Source organism: Colobus angolensis, unplaced genomic scaffold, assembly GCF_000951035.1.
Source record: "Colobus angolensis palliatus isolate OR3802 unplaced genomic scaffold, Cang.pa_1.0 Scaffold86, whole genome shotgun sequence".
NCBI classification, from domain to species: domain Eukaryota; kingdom Metazoa; phylum Chordata; class Mammalia; order Primates; family Cercopithecidae; genus Colobus; species Colobus angolensis.
The window spans coordinates 7,110,300-7,135,631 of NW_012122487.1; the positions used below are offsets into that span (position 1 = coordinate 7,110,300).

Sequence of the window (25,332 nt, forward strand, 5' to 3'; positions counted from 1 at the left end):
TGCTGCCACCAGAAAAGAGGGCAAAATCCACCACCACAACCACACCACACACTATAGTTACATCCCAATTACAGAAAAAAAAAAAACTGATCTCTTGAATCAAATTATCAATCTGGTTGCATCCCAATTAAAGATCTAAAAAAACTGACTATTCAAATCAAATTATCAAGCTGGAAAATATGGTGATTTAATCATGGACCTCTTATAAAGTCACTAGATAACATGCAAAATCTGTGGCATAGGCTATATACTACAGAATGCACCTCACAGAGTGCTTTGACCTTGAGCTATTTAAACAAACAAACAAACAAACCATACTTGAGAATAGAATTGATAACACTCATCCACACAGATATATTTTCATTCCTAAGATAAATTATTTTAAAGGATAAAGACAGATACACGCTGAAATTAGTTATTTATATGTGTTTAAGCTAAAAACTGCTAAGCACATGTACATGATATTCTGTAGTGTCTCATCTTCAGTTTGTCAAGGTTTTAAAATCCCTCTTGAGCTGGAGTATCATTTTTAGCTTGGCTAGGTCAGAATGACACTGAACAATATGAATAATGACACACAAGACAGCTATATGGACAGAGTTGCCATCAGCGAGCCAGCTGTGTTAACACCTGTGTGTCCTGCACAGCTGATCTTCAGGAACCAAGATCAAGAAACTGAGAACAGAGTTCAAAGATCATAAGTAACATTTAGAGAGTCATTGACAAGCTACTAAAAATTGGGTTTTTTAGAGGCAGAGGATCATGTTTCAATTTTTAAAACACTGTCAGTTTCATAAATTAAAAATTATTATTTGTATTCCTTATAAATGCACTGAAAACTAAAAATCAAAAATAACTACATATTATTTATTCTGATTTATCATTGTTAATGTAAAATTATAAAATTATATTTAAAGATTTGGTTATACAGTGTCTTCATCTATCATATCCTGTTTGACACTATTCCATTCCACAATCCACTCTAAGAATAGAAGTAATCATCTTTCTATCTCATAGGAATCAAACTAGTCATTACATTACCTGCAAATTCCTTGTTAGCACATCTCTTTCCAAGAGATATTCTGATAATTGAATTTAGGCTTTGTTCTCTAGGTCTTGACTAGGCAAAGTGAAATACAGATGCTATTTTTAGCAATCAAATAAACAAAGCAGGTGACAATATCAGCAAAACTTCCATTAGAATCTAGAGATGGCTTTAGTTATATTTAGAGACTATATGGTGGTAAAGTTTGACTCATTCCACAAACATTCATTAAGTGCCTACTGGGTACCAGGCACAGTGATAGATGCTGAGAATATAAAAATTAAGGAGACAGAATTCCATCCCTCAAGGACTTCAAACTCTAGTAGCATAATTAATCTCTTGAAATGCATTTTCTAGCTTCCCATTTATCTATAATGTCTTGTTTCTCCTGTCAATTGCTATCCTGCCTTCTTTCTTTGCCAGAGTATTATGTTAATCAATCTCAAACCTTTATCTTTAGCCCTGACTTTTCCCTTGAGGTTCAGACTCACACATCCTGCTGATTATCCCACATTACCTTAAATTCAGTATTTCCAAAACAAACTCATCATTGTCTCCCTTCTCCCTACTTAATAAAAATAAAAATAAGCAAAAAGGCTGTTTTCTATATTCCCAGATCCTTTAATGGCACACTTGCACCATCAGGGGAATCATCCTCCCCTGCCTCTTTCTCATCATCATATGCCACTTTGCTGAATAAGTTTCACATCCTTTCTTCTGCCACCACCTACCATCACTATTCTGCTTCAACCCTTCTCAGCCCCCATCTAGCCTAATGCTATAGCTTCTTAATAGAACTGTCTATTCAGACTTATGGCTCTTAAAACCACTTTTACTACTCACTATATCCAGTTTGCAAAATATTCTCTCTAGAGCTCAAATTTTATAAGAAAATCCAACCACATCAACCCCTAGCTTAAACCCTAGTATGCTCCCCACTCCTTCCATTATATGATCCAAGGTTCTTAGCATGGCAAGAGTCCTTCCATGACCTAGCTACTATCTGCCTCATTGAGCTTCATCTCTTTCACTCTTTTTGCATTTAATACTGAACTGAGAATATTTAGTCATTCATGCTTCCATGAACTTGTTGCTCATGCCACTCTCTTTGCTAGCATACTTTTCCCATCTTTCTCACATTTTGAGGCCCCACCCAGGCATTAGTTTTCTTCTTCTAAGAAAACTCCAGTCAATCCCTGAGTCTTCTAAGTATGCCACATATGAGAATATCTATCTATATAGAACGGTGATACATACACACATACACACATACACACACACACACACACACACACACACACACAGAGTTGAACTTTGAACAACATGTGGGTTAGGGATGCCAACCCCCACAGAGTTGAGAATGCATGTGTAACTTCTGACTCCCCCAAAACTTAACTACAAATAGTCTACTATTGGAAGCCTTAACTGGTAACATAAACAGTTGATTAACACGTATTTTGTGTTATGTGTATTATATACTGTATTCTTACAATAAAGCTAGAAAAAGGAACCGTTATTAAGAAAATCCTAAGGAAGAGAAAATACATTTACTATTCATTAAGTGGAAGTGGATCATCAAAAAGTCTTCATCCTCATAATCTTAATGTTGAATAGACTGAGGAGGAGAAGGAAGAGGAGGGGTTGGCCTTGCTGTCTCACGGATGGCAAAGTTGGAAGAAGATCCACGTATAAGTGGACCCGCACAATTCAAAGCCGTGGGTTCAAGGGCCAACTTTATATACATACACACACACACAAAATATGACAAATATACATACATATATATGTGGTATATATGTATGTATGTATGTATATTTGTTTCCCCAGAGGCTATTACATTTTCTGGAACATTATATGCACTAAAAATGTATTTGTAGAATTTAATTATTATAAATGTTGTGTTTCATGATGGATTCTAGGTTTTAAGTAACTTTTCTGAAGAAACAAATCCAAAAAGATGTCAGCAAAAACTCCTGTGACTTCCTAAATATTGCTCCAGTGTCATTTCAGTCCAATAAATTTAAAGGATTTATAGATGCAAGGTCTTATGGAGTTTTTACAATTTCTGGATTGTCATTTCCTGTTCTATCTTTTAGATGATTTATGAGAAAAGCACCTAACACTTCTCAATGAATATTCTTTGGTACTTTTAAAGCCTGTATGTTATAGCCATACATAGGGAACATTTTAGTTAATCTTTCCAAACTTATAGGACTCATGCTATCTCAAAAGCCTCAAGAATGCAACCATTCTATTCAACAACAAACATGACTACACAAATATTATTAGCTTCTTCACATTTCAATTTTACCTAAGTTTCCTTAGTTTTACTCTCAGCTGCAGTAAACTGAGATATCTCTCTATTAGGCACTTGGTTAGTATCTAATAAATACATATTTTTATCGTATCTAATCCTAAACAATCCAGACATCCTTCCCATCTAGGCATTATCCTATCCTGAAATTATTTTAATATAATTGTTCTACTTTCCCTTTACCCGACACAATAGAAATATTTTTAATATAATTGTTCTACTTTCCCTTTACCCGACACAATAGAAATATTTTTAATATAATTGTTCTACTTTCCCATTATCCCACACAATGGAAATATTTAGGCACATTTGGAGAGGCTCTAATTAAAAGAAATAATAATTCCTGTATTATCAGTAAAATTGAAAGCCTACTGGTAGAGCTATTAAAAACCAAAGTATATGCTTTTAGAGATTGATGTTGGCAAAAATGATGGACTAAGGAACTCCAAAAGCTAGTCCTTCCATAAAAGTAGAAAATAAACTGACAAAACATGTCAGAACTCGAGAAGCTAACTGAAAGTTTGTAGTAACCAGTTAAAAGCTTAACCAAGAAAAAAATCTGAATCTCAGTATTTAAGGAACTCTGTCAAAACAGTGGTTGACTACTAAGCTAACAGAGACTTCACTGGCTACACATGACAAAGGATACGACTTTATGAAATTAGTTCAGAATTTAGTGACACAGTCAGTCACTAAATATAAAACAACAACTAAAGCAAGCAGCAACAACCGTGGAGATGGGGAGAATCTTATTTCCAGAGTTGTCAGATTATAATTTTCAAAATATCTACTTTTCAACAAAAAATTGTATATCCCAGGAAAAAAGAAAGTATGGTTTATTTCCAATAAAAATAGAAATGAACAGGAACTGTCCTTGAGGAAGCCTAACCATTGACCTTACCACATAAGTACTTGAAATCAATTATTTTAAATGTGCATATAAAGTTATAGAAAACCATGTACAAGGAACTAAAAGAAACCATGAGAACAATGTCTTCCAAAATAGAAAATGTAAATGAAAAGAAAAACAAGCAAAACATACATTTTGAAGCTGACACATTCAAAATTTGGTGGTGGGGTGGGGGTAGTTAGAAAAAAAACACCTGTCGACCAAGAATTCTATTTGTGACAAAAGTGTCCTTAAAAACGAAGGAGAAAGATAGCAGCCAGACGGTGGAAGAGGAAGCCCTGGACTCTCCTTCCCCCATGGACACACTGATTCAATGGCACATATCAATTCCCTTTATGGAAATTCCAGAAAGTAACTGAGAGGCTCCTGCAACCTGGGCAACAAGAAATCAGTCACACTGAAACCACTGGGAAAACTGAAGACACTCTCTAACCATAATCCCCATTGCCAGCACAGCATCATATTATCAGGAGGGAACTCTCAGCTCCCAACTCTTTATGAGAAGGGAAGGAATTGGACCGTGCATACGATGTCCCACTCTTCAGAGTTCTATCTACAGCACTGGCTTTTGTTTCACCTGTGTTTGAGTACTGACATGACCCAACATACGCTAAACCCACAGAGAAAATAGGTGGTACTTTGGACTAGAGCACAGATATTCATAATAGCTCTCCCCTGGCTTGGCACAGAAAGGACCAGTGAAAAAAAATCCCCTGCTCTCAGCCTCTACCTTGGGAGGAACAGAATTGGGCCATACATACAACATCCCAACTCTTCCAAGTATTAGCACTGATGAGGCATAGCATACTCTAGAACCCGGGAGCCTTTAAGAAGATGACAGTTTGGACTAACATAGAAGTTTGAGAGCCCCATAGAAGCTCTGGCAGAGTTTATTGGTGAAGATCTTCTCTGGTACAAAGCCAATCCTTGAAGACTGACAGAGATGGCAGGTTCTTTTTTTCTTTTTTCTTTTCTTAATGCATAGATACCAACACAAAGAGTCAAGGAAAATGAAAAAACAGAGAAATATAATCCAAAAAAGGAACAAGATAAAACTCCAGAAACCAATACTAATGAAATAGAGATATATTAATTACCTGAAAGAGAATTCAAAATACTGTCATAAAAATGATCGATAAGCTCAGAAAAATAACATATGAACAAAGTGAGAATTTCAGTAAGAAGAAAGTTTAAGAGAAACAAATATTAGGGCAGAAGAATGTAATAACTAAAAATTCAAGAGAAGTTCAACAGCAGACTAAAACCAGCAGAAAAAAAAAATTGGTGAACTTGAAGACAGGTCATGTGAAATCATCCAGTCAGAGGAAGAAAATAATAATAGTAATAAAGAATAAAGACAGCTTAAGGGACTTACAGAAAAACATCAAGCAGACCAATATATGGATTACAGGAGTCAGAGAAAAAAAAAAGAGAAAGAAAAAAAAAACAGAAAGTTTATTCAAAAAAATAATGACCGATAATTTCTCAAATCTGGGGAAGAAAATGAACATCCAAATCCAGGAAGCTTCATGAACGCTTAATAAGATGAAACTACAGAAATCCACACCAAAACACATGATAATCAAATTTTCAAAGACAAAGAGAATTTTGAAAGCAGCAAGAAGAAAATGACTCATTACAAACAAGGGAATTCTCTATTAAACTATAAATTGACTTTTTCAGCTCAAACTTTGCAAGCCAGAAAGGAGTAAGATGATGTATTCAAAGAGGTGAAAGGAAGAAAGAATGCTATCTAAGAACACTATACCTGGCAAAACTGTCCTTTGAAAATGAAGGAAACATAAAAACTTCCCTGACAAAAGCTGAAGAAGTTCATCACTAACAGACTTGCCTTACAAGGAGCACTAAAGGCAGTTCTTCAAGTAGAAATAATAGAATGCTAAACAGCAACATGATACCATAAGAAAGTATAAAACTCAAAGGTAACTATATAGATATACAGAATGCTTTATTACTCTAGTGGTGGTGGGTAAATCACTTTTATTTCTAATGTAAAAGTTAAAACACAAAAGTATTAAAAACAACTGTAAGTAAAAACTATGTGAATGGATACACCATATAGTAAATTGTGACATCAATAACAAAATATGAAGGGAGGAGGAGTAAAACTGTAGAGTTTTTGCATGTGATTAAAGTTAAGTTTTTATCAACTTCAACTGTCATAATCATATTTTATATAAGCCCCAGGATAACTGGAAACAAAATACCCATGTAAGTTGCACAAAAGTAAAAAATAAATTAATAAAAGCTTATCAACACACAAAAAAATCAATAAAACACAAAGGATGAGAGCAAGGGAGAAAAATGAACTAAGAACTGTGCACTAAGGAATTCCAAAAGCTGTGGAACTCCAAAAACAAATGAACTATAAGATGAACAGAAAATGATGAACAGAATGATAATAATAAATAATTTTCTATCAGTAATTACTTAAAATGTAAATAGACTTAACTTCTGATAAATAAATAGATTTAACTTCCAATAAAGAGACACAGAGTGGCTGAATGAATTTAAAAAAAAAAAAAAAAACAAGATCCAACTATACACTGTCTATAAGAAACTCATTTTAGATTTAAGGATGTGCATAGACTGAAAGTAAAGTGTTGGAAATAGATATTACATGAGTTACCATTTGGTAACCAAAAAAGAGTAGAAGTGAATATATTTATATCATACAAAATAGATTAGAAGCCAAAAACTGTCAGGAGGGACAAAGAATAACATTATATCATGATACAAGAATACAGTCTCCAGGAACATATAACAATTTTAACAATTATACACACACACACACACACACACACATACCCCTAACAACAGAGCACCTAAATATATAAAACAAATATTGTCAGAACTGAAGGGAATATAGACAGCAACACAATAACAGTAGGAGACTTCATTACCCCACTTCCAATAATGGGGAGAACAACCAGTTAGAAAAAGAAATAGCAAACACAAACAACACTATAGACCAAATGAACCTAATGAACATATGTAGACCATTCCAGCATACAGCAGCAGAACACGCATTCTTCTCAAGTGTACACAGATCATTTTCCAGGATATATCATATGATAGGTGTCAAAACAAGTCTTAATAGATTTAAGAATATTAAAATCATACCAAGGTTTTTTTCTGACTATAATGAAATGAAACCAGAAACAAAGTATAGAAGAAAAACTGGAAAATTCACAATATATAGAAAAAAACAATAAATTTTTGAACAACCAATGGCATAAGAAAGAAATCATTAGGAAAGTTAGAAAATATCTTGAGACAAATGAAAATGAAAATGAAATGCAACATATCAAAACTTAAGAGACTCAGTGAAAGCAGCAGTAAGGGAAAAAGCACAGCAGTAAACACCTACACTAAAAAAAAAAAAGAAATTTCTCAAATAAACGATTTAATTTGGCACCTCAAAGAACGAGAAGAGGAACAAACTAAACCTAAAGTTAGCAGAAGGAAGGAAATAATAAAGATTAGAACAGGAAAAAAGTAGAGAACAAAAAAACACAATAGAGAAAATCAGTAAAACTAAGAGTTTGCATTTTGAAAAGATGAAATTTACAAACCTTTAGTGAGACTAGGAAAAAAAGATAAAACTAAAAACAAAACACATGAAGAGGAGAAATTATAACTGATACCACAGAAATAAAAAGAATCATGAGACTACTATGAACAATTATATGAAATATAGTAGATAATCTAGAAGAAATGGATAAATTCTAAGAAACAAGCAACCTAACAAGAATAAATGATTAAAAAAAAAAAAAAGAAGTTCTTGAACAGAGGGTGGGTGTGGTGGCTTATACCTATAATCCCAGCACTTTGGTGGCCAAGGTGGGAGGAGTGCTTGAGGCTAGGAGTTCAAGACACCCTGGGCAACATAGTGAGATGCTATCTCTACAAAAAAAATAATAATTTAAAAATTAGCAGGATTTGGTGGCATATGCCTGTAGTCCCAGCTACTTGGAGACTGAGGTAAGAGGATCTCTTGAGCCCAGGGGTTTGAGGCTGCAGTGAGCTATGAGTATGCCACTGCACCACTCCAGCCTAGGCAACAAAGCAAGATACTGTCTCAAAAAAACAAACAAACAAACAAACAAATAAAAAAGAAAGAAAGAAACACACAAAGATAGGGATGGGTTGGGGGGGAGGGAAGGAGGGAAAATCTTGAACTATTTAGTAAGGAGATTGATTCAGTAATCAAAAATCTTCTGACAAAGAAAAGCCCAGGACCAGGTGGCTTTACTGATGAATTCCATAAAACAATTAAATAATTAACGTTAATGATTTTCAAACTCCTCCAAAAAACTTGAAAAGGAGGAAAAACTTCCAGATATATTTTATGAGACCAGCATTTTCCTGATACCAAAACCAGACAAAGACATCACAAGAAAAAAAACTACAGGCCAATATCCCTGATGAATATAGATCCAAAACTCCTCACCAAAATATTAGCAACTGAATTCAAAAGCACAATTAAAGGATTAGGCGCCATTACAAAGTGGGATTTATCCCTGGGATGTAAGAATGGTTCAACACGCAAAAATCAATTGTGATACACAACATTAACAGAATGAAGGACAAAATTCACACCATCATCTCAATAGATGCATACAAAGCATTTGATAAAAATTGATAAAAATTCAATAGCCTTTCATGATAAAAACTCTCAACAAACTAGGAGTAGAAGAAAAATACCCTGAACACACCAAAGGCCATATATGTAGAGTCCACAGCTAATATCACACTCAATGATTAAAAACTTAAAGCTTTTCCTCTAAAATCACGAACAAAGTAAGGAGGTCTGCTTTTACCACTTGTATTCAACGTATCATTGAATGTCCTAGGAAGCATGATTTGGCAAGAAAAATATGCCACTAAAAGCACAAGAAACAAAAATGAAAACAGACAAGTGAAACTACATCAAATGAAAAAGCTTCTGCATAGCAAAAAATAATAATAATAATATAATGAAAAGGCAACCTATAGGATAAGAGAAAATACTTGCAAACCATATAAGGGGTTTAATTTCTAAAATATAAGAGTTAATTTCTTATAGCAAAAAGCAAAAAGAAACTAATAACCTGATTTTACAATGGGCTAAGAACTTGAATAGACATTTATCCAAAGAAGACATACAAATGGTCAACAGGTATATGAAAACATCCTCAATGTCACTATCATCAAGGAAATATAAATCAAAACCACAGTGAGGTATCACCTCATACCTATTAGGAGGACTATCATAAAAAAAATTTTAAAAAGACAAGTGTTGGCAAAGATGTGGAGAAACTGGGACCCATGTACACAACAGCAAAGGAATGTAAAGTGGTGCAGATGCTATGGAAAAAAAGTATGGAGATTCCACAAAAAGTTAAAATTAGAATTACCACATATGATTCAGCAACCACTTATGGGTATTTATCTAAAAGAATTGCAATAAGAATCTCTAAGAAATATATACAATCCCAAGTTCACTTCAGTACTATTTATAATAGCCAAGATCTAGAAACAACCTAAATGTCTATTGAGAGATAAATGAATACATAAAATATAGTATATATAGTCAATAAATGTTACTCAGCTTTTAAAAGGAAGGAAATAATCAGCCTTTTAGAAGAAGGAAATCCTATGATATACAACAAAATGGATGAACCTTGAGGACATTATGCTAAGTGAAACAAACCATTCACAGAACAAATACTACATAATTCCACTTATATGATGTATCTAAAATAGTCAAACTCATGGAAAAGGAGAGTACAACGGTGGTTACCAGGGGCTGGGGTCGGGGAGGGCAAAGTGGGGAGTTGTTAATGAATAGGTATAAAGCTTCAGTTACGCAAGATGGGTAAGTTCTGAAAGTCTGCTTTATAACATTGTACCTGTGGTTAACAATATTGTATTGCAAAGTAAATATCCATTAAAAGGCTAGATCTTAGATTAAGTGGTCTTACCACAATAAAATTAAAATTTTTTCTAATGAAGGAGAAACTAAGACATTCCAAGATAAACAAAAGCTAAGGGAATTTGCCACTAGATCTGCCCAATAAGAAATGCTAAAGGGAGTCCTGAAATGAAAGGATACTAGACAGTAACTCAAATTCACATGAAAAAATAAGGAACGCCAGCAAAGGTAACCACGTGGGGAAATATAAAAGTCAGTATCAATGTATGTTTGGTTTGTAACTCCTCTTTTTCTTCTATAGATTTAAAAGACAACTATATAAAACAATCATTATAAACTATGTTGATGGGCACACAACATATAAGGATGTAATTTGTAATAATATGAAGAGAAAGGATGAAGCTATATAAGAGCAAAATTTTTAAACATAATTGGTACTACGTTGGCATTAATTCAAACAAGATTGTTTTGAATTAAGATGTTAATTGTAATCACTAAGGGTAACACTAAGAAAACAACTAAACATGTATAGTAAAATAAAAGAGAAGGGAATAAAGAAAATGGTATACTACCAAAGATCTATCTAATGCAGACAAGAAGGACTAGTAGAGGAACTGAGGAACAAAACAGATATAATACATGTAAATAAAATGGCAGAAGTCCTTCCTTATCACGATTATGTTAAATGTAAATTGATTTAAATATCCAATTGAAAGTCAGGAGTTAGCAAAATGAATGTTTTTCGAAACGTGATTCATTTGACACTGTCTATAATAGATTCATCTTAGACACAAAGACACAAATAGGTTAAAAGTGAAAAGACAGAAAAAGCCCACGCAAACAGTAACCAAGCGAGCAAGATAAGTAACCAAGCGAGCACCTACACTAATATCAGACAAAAGACTTTAAGATCAAAATTATCGCAAGAAACAAAGACATCATATAATGATAAGAGTCAATCCATCAAGAAGATACAACAATTTCCACATAATCTCAAAATATATGAAGCAAAACTGACCAAATTGAAGAGGAAAGAGTTCAACAATAACATTTGGAGACTCTGACATCACACTTTCACTAATGAATAGGACACCCAGACAAAAAACAATCAAGGATTTAGAAGACTTAAACACCATAAACCAACTACACATAACAGACATACAGAGAACACTCTACCTAACAAAAGAATACATATTCTTTTAAAATGCACATTTAACATTCAGCAAGACAGACCATATTCTGGACCATATAACAAACTTTAACAAACTTAAAAAGAATAGAAATCAAACAAAGTATTTAAACCATATAAAATTAAATCATAATTCAATAGCAAAAAAAAGGTGTGGAAAATTTCCAAGTATTCAGAAATTAATCAGCTCACTCTTAAATAATAAGTCAATGAAGAAATCATAGAAATTAGAAAATACTTTGAGATAGATGAATATAAAAAAATAATAAAACAAAACTTCTGAGATGCAGTGTAAGCTGCATCAGACAGAAATCTATAGCTGTAAATGTCTACATTAAAAAAGAAGAAAGATCTCAAATCAATAACCTAACCTGCTAGCTTGGAGCAGTTAAGAGAGAGACAGAGAGCACAAACTAAACCCAAAGCAAACAGAAGGAAGAAATAATAATGTTTTAGAGTAGAGATAATACAAAATAGAGAACAGAAAAACCATGGAGCAAATCAAAGAAACCAAAAGTTGAACCCTTAAAAAGACAAATAATATTGACAAACTTTACCTAGACTAACCAAGGGAAAAGTTACTAAATTACTAAAATCAGAAATAAAAATGGGGACATTACTACTAACCTTACAGAAATAAAAACAATAATAAGATAATGAGCAATTGAATATCAAGTCAGATAACTTAGATAAAACAAACAAATTTCTAGAAACACACAAAGTACCAAAACTGACTGAAAAAGAAATAGAAAATCTGAGTAGATCTATAACAAGAAAAGAATGAATCAGTATCAAAAAACTTCCAGATAAGAAAAGTTCAGGCCCAGAAAGTTTCACTGGTGAATTCTGCCAAATGTTTAAAGAATTAACACCAATCTCTCAAATTCTTGAAAAAAAATGAAGAGAAGGGAGCATTTCCTAACCTATTCTGAGGTATTACTTTGTCCTAAAGCCTGACAAAGATATCACAAAAGAAAACTACAGACCAATATGTCCTATGAATTTAGATGCAATAACCCTAAAAAAACAAACAAACAAAAACCTAGCAAACCAAACCTAGCAGCATATTCAAAAGATCATACACCATAACCAAGCGAGATTTATCCCAAGAACACAATGGTGTTCAACATACATAAATCATGCTAGGTAGTACAAAACATCAGTAGGATGGAGGGGAGGCACAACATGATCTTGTCAACTGATGCAGAAAAAGAAAAGCATTTGACAAAACTCAATGCCTTTTCATGATTAAAAAAACACTCAAAAAACTAGGAACGGAAGAGCACTTTCTCAAACTGGTAAAGAGGATCTATGAAAAAACCCACAGCTAATATCATGCTCAATGGTGTAAGACCAAAAACTTTCTCCTTAAGATTAAGAAGAAAACAAAGGTGTCTGCTCTCAACATGTCTATTCAACACCATACTGGATGTTCCAGCCAGATAATTAGATAAGAAAAAGAAACTAAAGGCATCCAAATTAGAAAGAATTAAGTAAAACTATATTCATAGATAACATAATCTTACATGTAGAAAATCCTACAGAAGCTATACATGCACACAAAAACTACTAGAGTTAACAAATTCAGCAGTTTTTTAGGAGACAAGATGAACATATAAAAGATAAACATACAAAAATCAGTAGTACTTCTGCACACCAGCAATTAAGAATAAAAAATTAGACTTAAGAAAACAGTTCCATTTAAAATAGCATTGCAAATTATAAAATAAAGAATAAACTTAACCAAGAAGATGCATAAAGTGTACACTGAAAACCACAAAACACTGTTGAGAGAAATTAAAGAAGATCTAAACAAGTAGAAAGGCATTCTCTGTTCATGAATTGCAAGACTTAATATTGTTAAGATGACAACACTCCCCAAATTGATTTATAAATTCACCACAGCAGCTTTCAAAATTCCATTGCCTTCTTTTGCAGAAATCACAAGCTGATCCCAAAATTCACATGGAATTTTATGAGAGAACTTGAATAGTCAGAACAATCTTGAGACCTCAAAATCTCACATTTCTCAATTTCAAAACTTAATAGAAATCACAGTCATCAAAACTCATGGTACTGATACGACGAGAGACATACAATTCAACGGAATAGAATTGAGAGTCCAGAAATACACATCTATAGTCAACTGATTTTCAAGAGGAATATGAATGATTCAACATGATCATTCAATGGGAAAAGAACAGACTTTTCAACAAATAGTGCTGGAATAATTGGACTGCCATATAAAAGAATGAAGTTGGGCCTTTACATGATGGAATATATAAAATCTATTTTATATGGACTAAAGACCTAAATGTAAGAGCTAAAACTATACAATTCTTAGAATAAAACACAGGGGAAAGCTTCATGACTTTGCATTTGGACATGGATTATTAGATATGAGGCCAAACACACAAGCAGCAGCAAGAAAAAAACAATTAGATTTCATCAAATTGTAAAACTTCTGTTCACCAAAGGACACTATCTAAATATAAGGTAAAAAGATAACCTACATGATGGGAGAAAATGTTTTCAAATCATATATATAACAAGATTCTAGTATCCAGAATATGCAAAGAACTCTTAAAACTCAACAACAGGCTGGGTGCGGTGGCTCAAGCCTGTAATCCCAGCACTTTGGGAGGCCTAGATGGGCGGATCACGAGGTCAGGAGATTGAGACCATCCTGGCTAACATGGTGAAACCCCGTCTCTACTAAAAAATACAAAAAACTAGCCGAGGTGGCGGGCGCCTGTAGTCCCAGCTACTTGGGAGGCTGAGGCAGGAGAATGGCGTAAACCCGGGAGGCGGAGCTTGCAGTGAGCTGAGATCCGGCCACTGCACTCCAGCCCGGGCGACAGAGCGAGACTTCGTCAAAAAAAAAAAAAAAAAAAACTCAACAACAAAAAGACAATCAACCCGATTTAAAGATGGGCAAAGGATGTGAGGAGACATTTCTCCAAAGAAGACAAATAATCAATAATCACATGAAAACATGTTCAAGATTGTTAGTCATTAGGAAAATGCAAATCAAAACCACAGTGAGATACTATATAATAGCCACTAGGATGGCCATTAACAAAAATTGAAACTAACAAGTGTAAGCAAGGATGTGGAAAAATTAGAATGCTTATCCATAATGGTACAGATTTAAAATGGTGCAGTCACTGTGGAAAACAGTTTTGTGGTTCCTTAAAAAGTTATCAAAGTATTTGTTATATGATCCAGCAGTTCCACTCCTAGCTACATACCTAAGAGAAGTGAAAACAGACCTTCAAACAAAAATTTTTACACAAAATTTCACAACAGCATTCACTATTCATAATAACCAAGAAGTGGAAACAATCCAGTGTCCATCAGCTGATGAATGCCTAAACAAAATGTGGTATAACTATACAATGGCATATTATTCAGCCATAAAAGGGAATGATGTATCAATAAATGCCACAACATGAATGACCTTTGAATAAATTATGCTAAATGAAAGAAGCCAGACATCTAAAACCACATATTGTATTATTCCATTTACATGAAATGACCCGAACAGGAAAATCCATAGAGACAGAAGGCAGGTCAGTGTTTGCCGGGATGTAGGGGAAAGGGATGCAAGAAATAATTGCTTCTTGGGTACTGGGTTTCTTTTGAAGTGATGTAAATGTTCCAGAATTAGCTGTGATGGGTGCACATACTGAAAGCCACTGAACTGTGCACTTTAAAATGGTTAAGCTGGTGAGTTTTTTTCAAAACAAGTTAAACAGTTTTCGATTTTCCAAAAAAATAAAAAGCAGCCAAAACTTCAACTCAAGAGAGAAGGGTGTGTTTTTAAAAATGCAACTCATGAAAAGTTATGATGATTTTGTTTCTTCTTGTTCTTATGTTTCTTATCTCCAATACCTTGAAATTGGCCCCCGCAAAACAGTGTTTTATAAAATTAAGTTCTGACCTACATTAAAAATGGGCATAAAAATATATATCTAAATGAAATTAATATAAAACTTACATTTCTTTGGAAAAAAAACCATGTTTTTTAACTGAAATGACTGACCTTCCTTATTAGTTACTAGTCCCAAATGGAATTTTGAAAATAATATCTAATCAACTGTTCTGTGTAATACAGTTGTAGTATTTGAAAAGTTGAATGAAATGGGTTGCTTAAAAGCTAACAAGTATAAACAAAATGTAATTGTTTTTCCTAAAAACAAATATGTTCAGGTTAAGTTCCTTAACATCCAAGAAAAGAAATAATGTCTGCAGGAAAACAAGTTCTTTCTTCTATTTGATTAGTGTCAGAAGTTACTATTAAAATTCAACTCAGTGGGTAAGACTTAGTTTTATTCTAGAATGAATGGTACCAACCTTGAAAACACATATGTTTAAAACAGTAAGAAATATAAATAGTCATACTATTTTACTATGCACAGTAAACTTTGCTAAAGAGTTTGGATGTATCCATATCGATTTTTACCATCCTGTGAAAGAGCCTGGACCCTCCTTCCATACTACTCTTTGTTTCATCAAAGATAGCAAAATGCCAATGGAAAGTCCAAGGCAGCCAGAAAAATAAACCTACTGAACTCTGGCATGAAGACAGGTGGGTGTGCATCTTCCTGAGACCTTCAGAGGACTCTCTGGGCCACCTCCTTATCACTCACTCATTCTCACTCATACCTCACAGAAAAGAGAATTATCTCCAATTATCTCTCCTAAGTTTTCACTTCAAGCTTGAAAAGTCATAGATAATTTTAAAACCACTATATTAATAGAATTTTCTAAAGACATAAATCAAAATAATTAACTACTAAATCTGAAGAGAGAAAAAACCATAAAGCAAAAGTAAATCTACAATGGCTACAGACCAGCTTTACAGACAGCTTTCTTTCCGTATGACACAAAAATCAAAAGATGAACTACAACTGAAGAACTGTATGATTCTAATCATCCTGTTGCAATCAGTCTTTATCATATTTAAATGATATATTTTGTCAATTTCATTAGAAAAGAAGAAGGTATAACATTTACATTTCATATTGGTGATGGTTTTTCCCTGATGTCAAAGTTCATTCCCCAAGTTAGCTGCTGTCTAACTTTTTTTTTCTCCAACTGGGATGATGAAAAACCAACTGGATTTCAAAGTCAATATTAACTATATAAAAGGGTGTGCCATGTATATGACGTAATTGACTTTTCTATACACCAAGTTCAAAAAAAAATACCAAAGATGTCTCTTTCACTGCAAACCTAAATTTCAGATTTGTGGCACATATAAATTTAATGTGACTATATTTAAACTATACTGACTAACTAAACTTTTTTAAATGGGAAGGGGGAGAAATCATAGTTTCAAAGAAGCTTAGGAAATAGCACTCAGATTATTTTTCTTTTCCAAAATACTTTTGTTAACATGAAATAATGCTGGTCACTTTCAAAATACAAAAGAATACAGGGGCCCGTTGTTTTTAAAATGTTAAAATGCATTAACTATTAGTCTGCTAATTTTTATTTAATATGTCCTTCAAAAAGTTAGTTTTAGGGTATTTTAAGTGACTTATAAAATGATATTATATAAAAAATTTATTTACAAGGTTATTCTAAATATGATTCATTCATAAACTCCATGTATCTTTAAAGTACTTAATGTTTGCATTTCCAATAATTTGCCTATTAGACAGTAGCAGAAATACATAAATAATGTTTCTCTGCTTTTGAATGATGAAATAACGAACACATCTTTCAATGCAGAGTGGAGTGCTAACAAAACACATGGTCAGTAAATATATTATGTTTTTACAAATACCATAATACTTTTATTATGCTGCTCATCACTGCAAATTAACACTCAGAGTTTATCATACAGGAGTAATCAAATTTGAAAATAATAGAATATATTAAATAATTAAATTTCTACTTTAAGAATATATTCTTACAAGTAAGAAAGAAAATTTCAATTTGAATAACATTACTACCTAGTTTACATATATGAGTATTACTAAATAAAATACATGCTTCTCTCCATACATATATATATAGGACTGTTGGTTTAAGAGTGGTAAGAGGTTAGACAATGTGGTCAAACATTTTATCATTATGAGACATATAAGAATCTTAATGACCTTTGCTTTGTTCAGCAAAGACCGCAAATAATTCCAAGTACAATTACACCAGTTTGGGGAAACCACTATTTTCATAGTCTTATTAAATATATAAAGTGAATTCTGAAAAAGGCATGCAATATAGCACTATGTAATGGAAATTTCCAGTCATCTGCATAGCATCTTTTTGTTAATTTATTTTTTTAAGTTACAAAATGAATTAAAATACGTTGTGGCTAATAAAAATAATGACTAGGTGTCAGGATACAAATTGAACAATATTAAAGAAAAATTACAGTACCTTGTAAAGCGTATTTTCTACTGCTCTCATGTGATTTGCAACACATTCTTTGTCTCTAGAAAAAATAAAGAAAGATTAAGTGTTAGTAAAACTCAAACCTTACAACTGCTACACATTTTAGTATAAGTCACTAGTATTAAAAAATAAGGGTCTGATATCATTGTTCTCCTTTTATTTTTTTAATTTATTTTACCTTTTTAAATTTTGATTTTTAATTCATTGTTCTCCTTTTAAATGTACAAAAACTAACCATATTCACTGACATATTTCCACATTTAACACATATCTTAAATTTTGTTGCCTGTCCTAAATCGGGGTAGGGGAGAGTAAAAAGGTAAAAAAGTGAAAAACAAAGAAAAAAAAATTACAATTACATTACTGATCATTTAAAATGTGCTGTAAATGGTAAAACTTCATTCCCCTATTTCTAATGAAAAAGATTTTAAAAATCTTAGTGATGGGGATACATAATAAATGACCATACTATGCAAAATAGTATTTTCCTTTCTACACAGTCTTTTTATGCTATAATAATTACACAGAAAACTCCTCCGTGACTTGTCTAGGAATATGCAAAGTTACTAGTTTCTCCTATCAGCCTAGTATATTCAATTTAGCCTTCATAATGAAATAAAAAGTTTGAATGAAAATACTGAAGATAAAAATCTAATTGTAAATTGAAATTGAAAACTGTAAATAATGTATTAGTTCTCCAGATTTCAAATTAGCTTTCTTTAGTTTTATAAAAACATGTGCCTGTGGTCACAGATCATAGACATGTCAAAATACTGAATTAGCAGCACTGTTTTGAAAATACAATTTGAATCTGGAGGTTTTATAAGCCTATTTTCATTCATCTCAGAATTTTCTCAGTGCTATAAGACTCACTGGAAATTACCTGGGCTAAGCCTCTCATACGACATGATGAAACTGGGAGTGAACAATAACAACAAAAACTGATTCAGTCAAACTTATATTTTAAAAAATGACAAAAACATACACCTTATACGGTGGTGCAACATTATACAGCTTTACAATTTCCCAAAAAACTATCAGTGGTTATTCAAATATGTCAATATTTTGGCCTTATGTCAATTCATGTTTTCATTATGTTTGAGTAATGTCACAAACCCAGTGGCAAAGCTTATGAATATCTGAAGATTGCGGATTCCTTGTTCAGTGATTTATACACATTCTGTAGTTTACAGACTATATTCATATTTGATGATATTTTATGCTTGTTTCTCTCAAAAAATATTTAATATACATATATTTTTGCAAGTAAAGAAATTCAGAATTCTGAACTTAGAAAACACTGCGTTTATCAAAATTAGATGTTTCTTTATTCCTTGAAAACAGATTTTCTTTAAGCCATGCTGTTGCACAAAGAACTGTCTTAAAGTATTCCATGAAATTTGGTATGAGGAACAAATAAAAATGCCCAAGAGAACTGTTCGATGTGAACTTCATAATGTATGTCAACTTGATTACCTGGTTTCAAAAAAAAAAGGAAAGACATTTTCATCACACTTACATAGTGGTCTACTCTGAAAACTGTATATTTTTCTACTTAAAGTATTAGAATATACAGGTATAAAAATTAAATGAGTTTTCATGATCAATGTTTTACTGTATTTTTTAAATGCTATGATACATATGCTGATTGTATGCTAACATTTCTTTATGGAAATATTACTTGCAATATTAGTATATAATAATATATGCAGAGCAAACTTTTAGAGACAGTGAGGCAGAAGAGAATAGGAATGTATAACAGAAGATACTATGAAAAACTTATAAATAGAGTCTTACATTTCACAGTAATAAAAAATAGTTTCTAACATGTAACACTACAACGGAGCCCAAAATAAGCATAATTAGAGGTTTTATAGAAGCTTATACTTTTCTGAGGTTTCTCAATAAAATATATATTTAGTATGTTAAGAGTTTTTCTTTTTTGAGGATATATCAGAGAATTTCAAAGAAAGACAGCTGTACTTTTGTTTTCTAACACTGTATTATCCAGGGCTAAAACCCGGAGCATGAAAGTAAGAATTGATCTTTTGTCTGTTTTAAGTGATCTCCCCAAGGTCCAAATGCTCACTTGGCTGCCATGCGGAGGGCACTCTCTGCATCATGGATGTTCTCCTCTAGTCGACGCTTGTCCTGCTCCAGCTGGGTAAGATGTCTATTGAGCTGACGCAGAGATTGATCTTTTCTTCTCAGCTCCATCTTTGCCTCGGAGAGACTCTGCAAGCAGACAGAAAACAGAGTTACTTGTCAGCCCTGATAATTAACTTCAATTTATGCCATAGGCTATTAAACAAAGAAGAATACAGACTGACTGAGAAGTAGACTTGGGTCATTACACATCAAAGTTTAACAAATTTTCTGCAAAAATTTTATATACTTACTAATTAGAAATGATAGAACTGATAAGATTTTGGAAAATGTTTGGTTACAAAATACAGTTCCATTTTATTTTTTAAAATACTGCAAGGCAAATAAATTGTATTCTTACTAAAAATAATCTGATTATAAAAATCTCAAGTTGTACTTTCTTTTAATGATGAAAAAATAAAGTTTTCAGGGTAGAAAGCACACGAAATTTAGAGTCAATTTTATTCTAAATAGAACTAGAGTTAAGAACTATCGTATGCCCAAACTATGCATGTGATTGAGAAAACGATAGACCAGGATATCTATTTATGAAATTTAAGAAAATGGTAAACCCAAGATGAAACAGTACCACCACTATCTTTATAAATACATAGTTAGGTGGCTATAGACATTTCAGCAAACAAACAAATTGGACTCCAAAATAAAATTCACTGCTTCCCAGTAAATAACTCTTACATCAAGGATTGCAACACAAATAGGATCAACATGTTTCAACTAATAAATTTATAAATAATACTGCATTCAGAATTATTTGTGTTCTACAAATATTTTCCTAGTCACAGAAGTACAAAATCTGTTGATTTATATTTGCTATCTACTTTAATTTGAAATATTTACTTGGCGCAAAAATTTCAAGATGCAATTGCACAACTTTATATTGCAGGCTTAGAATCAGAAGCTCACAACTGAGAGAAGTATTTTTTAGACCTCACTTAAAATTCTAGGATGCAAAATAGTACAGCGATCAGAGGATCACTTAGCACTAAAAATCTTCTTACTCCTTTGCCTAAAAAATTTCTAGAGTAAGCTTATCAAACAGTTTTTGATTAAATTTGTTGGATGGTGAGCTAAATAATTGACTGCATACACATAATTTTTTCTTCTTGCTCAGTTTAGCCACACATTAACATCCACACTGTGCTTCAAAAACCTAGTAAAGAATAAACAAAAATGTTATAATTTCATGTGTAAAACTCTTCTAACAGTATTCTTTCAGTGCATTCACAATGGGTAGTATTAAAAAAATGAATAATATAAAAACTTAAGCTGTGTACATGCTAAACCAATCAATTCCCTCTAACTGCTGGTGAATTGAAAGCCATCATCAGTCAAACCAGGTATTTTAAAACATTAAAAGTTTTAAAATTCACTTTTCAAATAGTCAAGTTACTGTCAAACAAATATAAATCAAAAAATTAAACAAACTATGACCGCTTATGAGACATTGTATTTTGTTTTAAATCTTCACTATTAACAGATCTTCACACACGTTGCACCACAGAAATAGTCACTGATTCAAACCAACTTTAAAAACATGGCAAAGAATAAATTTTTAAAACCACACTAAACCTACTAATTTTGCGCCAATGCTAAGATAAATGCACTAAAGCATCATGAACTTTCTTTCTTTTTTTTTATTATACTTTAAGTTCTAGGGTACATGTGCATAATGTGCAGGTTTGTTACATATGTATACTTGTGCCATGTTGGTGTGCTGCACCCATCAACTCATCAGCACCCATCAATTCATCATTTATATCAGGTATAACTCCCCAATGCAATCCCTCCCCCCTCCCCCCTCCCCATGATAGGCCCCAGTGTGTGATGTTCCCCTTCCCGAGTTCAAGTGATCTCACTGATGAACTTTCTTTATTTAAAAAAGTAAAATCCTTTTAAACTCAGCATTTCTGACATCTTTCAAGCAACAAAAAAACAATTTTTCAAATATGAAGATCAAACTAATGGTCCACCACCAGTTATGGATAAAGCTTGAATTCTTCCAACAAAAACAATACACTTGTGCCATTCCATTCAAATTCTTCTGCTTAGTAACTGTTATGACTAGAGGTGCATATTTGTGAGGGGACTATCCAGCATTCAGTATATTATCTCTAACCTTATCCAGATTGAAGCTTGCTGATCCAATCTGAGGGAATCCATGACTTTTAAACCCACACTTGACTTTTCAACCATCCTATCATATCCTTTCAAAGAAGATATAACTCATAACATTAGAATTTCTACTACATAGCTAAATCTTCTCATTTCCATTCTTTCATTTTCATGTCTCAGGGGCAAACGACAGGAGTCATCAAACTCTTCTAAAGCTTACACTATTTCAAGGGCATAGAAAAGAAACAAAAAGTGGTATAAAGAAAGCGATATAATTCACACTTCCTTGAGTATGAAAACAAAAAGATAATATAGTTTTTTGGAAAAAAGATCATAACTTATAGAATTCTCATTTGAAAAGAGGAGAATGACATCATGAAATACATCAGTGGGCCCTAAGATTGATGGGGATGGGTGTAAAACACCAAGACACAAACCACGATTCAAGAATATGTCTTTTCCCTAATACCTAATCTTTTTTAAATAACAAAAACAGAATATTTAAAAATCCTAACACTGAGCTTTAAAGAAAAATACATTTGTGTACATATATATGTACATATCACATATATATTTACAAATATATATCCATATATCACATATAATTTTAAATTCAGCTTTTCTTTTCTCCTGTTCAGATTGATCTAATTAAAACCCATGATAAACTTTATGGACTCTAATATTTCCAACTGAATGACTGAAACCAAGAGGGTGCGCCTCTAGGCAGCAAGGCAACAATGATAAGCAGCAGGTTAGCCACTAATTTCTCAACCAGGGTAGACTGTGAAAGTGTGATGTTCTGATATCCAAGAAACTGTTCAGGAGAGAATAGGATAAATCAAGTTTAATAACTCTGCTCCTAATTGTTCCCCCAATGCTCAACTCTAATTACTTGGAGAACTCTCCCGACTGTCACCTGATATTAAGTTGTTGGAGGCTGAGCCTGGAACAGCGAGATAATCAATAAACATTTAGTGGGGAGAAGAATGAAGATCCTGTTAAGCAGTGGGAACCTGCAGCACCCAAAGCCCTTCTGCTCATGAGAAAACCTATGGGACAGCCATAGTGATTGCAAAGCAATAATCCAAAGCACTGTTTTTAGGCCTTGAGGCCTTTAAGCAACAGTACATTTGAGGAAAAAAGGTTAACACGGTCACCCTAATTACAGCCCACTTTCACATACTTCATATATAAGTGAAGACAAGCCAATTAGGTAGAAAGGAAGATAAGGGAAGTTTTATTTGTATACTAATTAAACCCCTGATGAAATTAAAGGAAAAACATACAGCTCTGTAATTGTGTCTGAGAAAGGTCACTTCAGGTTCAGTTATCAGAACAGCACAGCCTTGAGATATTTCACTTAATCCACAATACAGCCCTCATTTTGTACTCAGGTCTTAATATTTACCAAGAAGAAAAATTCAAAGCTTGATATGAATTTATCTTTAAACAGTGTTGCAAACAATTTTAGCTGTTAGAAAGTTAAGGCTAGATATGATAACAAGAGTCTTTTAAAGAGCAGAAAAAAATATTCTACCTACACAAGAACCAATGTCACAATATTATTTATCAAAGATTTCCAGTTTTCATTTTAAATCCAAAATGTTTTAAAGTGAATTTTTACAATGGTATTCCAAAATGACTGTATTTCAAAAGCTATTATATAATATCTTTATTGCATTTCTTTTTAGATAATGATGTCATTGCTTACCTTCATTTTCTCTGTTAAGGAAAAAAAAACAATGCTTTCATTTAACTACTCCTGTAAGAAAATACTAACATTTTATTGTTTCCTGAAATGATCATGAAAAGCTATTCACTATTAATAAAAGCTGGCAAGAAAAGTACGGATACAAAGGAATTAGTCAAGTATAGGAAAAGCTTAGGAATAGAATACATGGTAGATGTGAAAATTAAATGACCCACACATTTTTTAAATGTATTTTTTCTTATCCATAGTTTCTGAAGTTTCTATAATAAGCATGTGCTACTACTGAATAACAGCAAAAATTATTTTAAGTCATACATAATTTTATATTTCTAAAGCTTCAAATGTTTATTAAGGTAATAATTTTTAATTAATTATAAAATAAATTGAAATTCTATTACTTCACACCTATGAAAACATTTTGTGCAATGAAAATTTTTTTAAATAACAGGTCTATTGAGATATAATCCACATACTAAACAATTCACTCTTTTAAAGTGTACAATTCAGCACGTATTCATAGAGTTGTATAACTATCACCAATGGAGGTCTTTTTTGAAGTAAAATTCTTTAGAAAAAAAAACCTTATCAAAACAATGTGGCTATCTAAATATAGTATCTCTCATTGTTTCAGCAAACTCTAGTTGAAAACTGCGTAAGAGATACAAAGTGTATCATTCTGTTTAGAAATGGTTTTTGAAATAAAAAATTTATGAAATGAATTCCCTGAATTGGAATATTTAATTAATAAATGTGGTACAGTACAAATATTAAAGTTATCTTAAAGGGTATGCATATCTCTTCAACTAAGATTTCTGGATGCCAAGCGAATCACCCAACATAGTTCTTTCTCATAAGGGTACAGTATAGCAGTGCTTTAGACCATTAGGCCGCTAGGAAGACCAAGCCCCAGGGGATATTGCTTTTATAGATTTTCTTTTGTCTAATGGGAAATATCTATGGATCTACATTCCTACACACTAAAAGCTAATGGCTTATTCAATTTGGTATAAAAAGTTAGTCATACAAAATGAAAGGAAAGACAACAACACAAGTGTTAATAAGAACTAGGCTACATTTCCTGAGTCGGGGGAAAAAATAGAATATTTAAAGAAAAATAAACTTATTGCTGTCTGACTATTTCTTTAAATAAACATCTCTAGATTACAATAAATTTAGTTTAAAAGCTTAGTAAAATTAATGTTTAAAAAAGAAATAAGGCTAATTTCAGCCCTACTGTTACAACAACTAAAAAATTACATTAATTAATAATTAATTACATACTTGCTAGGTTGATCAAACTGTACAGGTTGTCACAGAAACCACAAACATAAAATGATATAACACCCAAATTTACAAAAGGGCTGGGTAAGCAAGTTAGGAATGAAACTAAAGAATAATATATTTTATAATAAAGCCCGAAAATCTGTAAGATAAAACAATTAGGGCCGGGCACAGTGGCTCATGCCTGTAATCCCAGCACTTTGGGAGGCCGAGGCAGGCAGATCACGAGGTCGGGAGATTGAGACCATCCTAGCTAACACG

General features: G+C 32.6%; 1 protein-coding gene across 1 annotated transcript in view; it reads right to left on the reverse strand.

Moving 5' to 3' along the window:
* The window catches only part of CCDC171 (coiled-coil domain containing 171), a 404,099-nt gene that overhangs the window by 120,525 nt on the left and 258,242 nt on the right, over positions 1-25,332 (reverse strand). Inside the window, exons 22-23 of the mRNA XM_011930380.1 lie at positions 19,891-20,036; positions 17,787-17,841 (exon numbers count right to left, since the gene is read on the reverse strand). Of these exons, the coding sequence (XP_011785770.1) occupies positions 17,787-17,841; positions 19,891-20,036 (201 nt within the window). The remainder of the gene's footprint in view (positions 1-17,786; positions 17,842-19,890; positions 20,037-25,332) is intronic.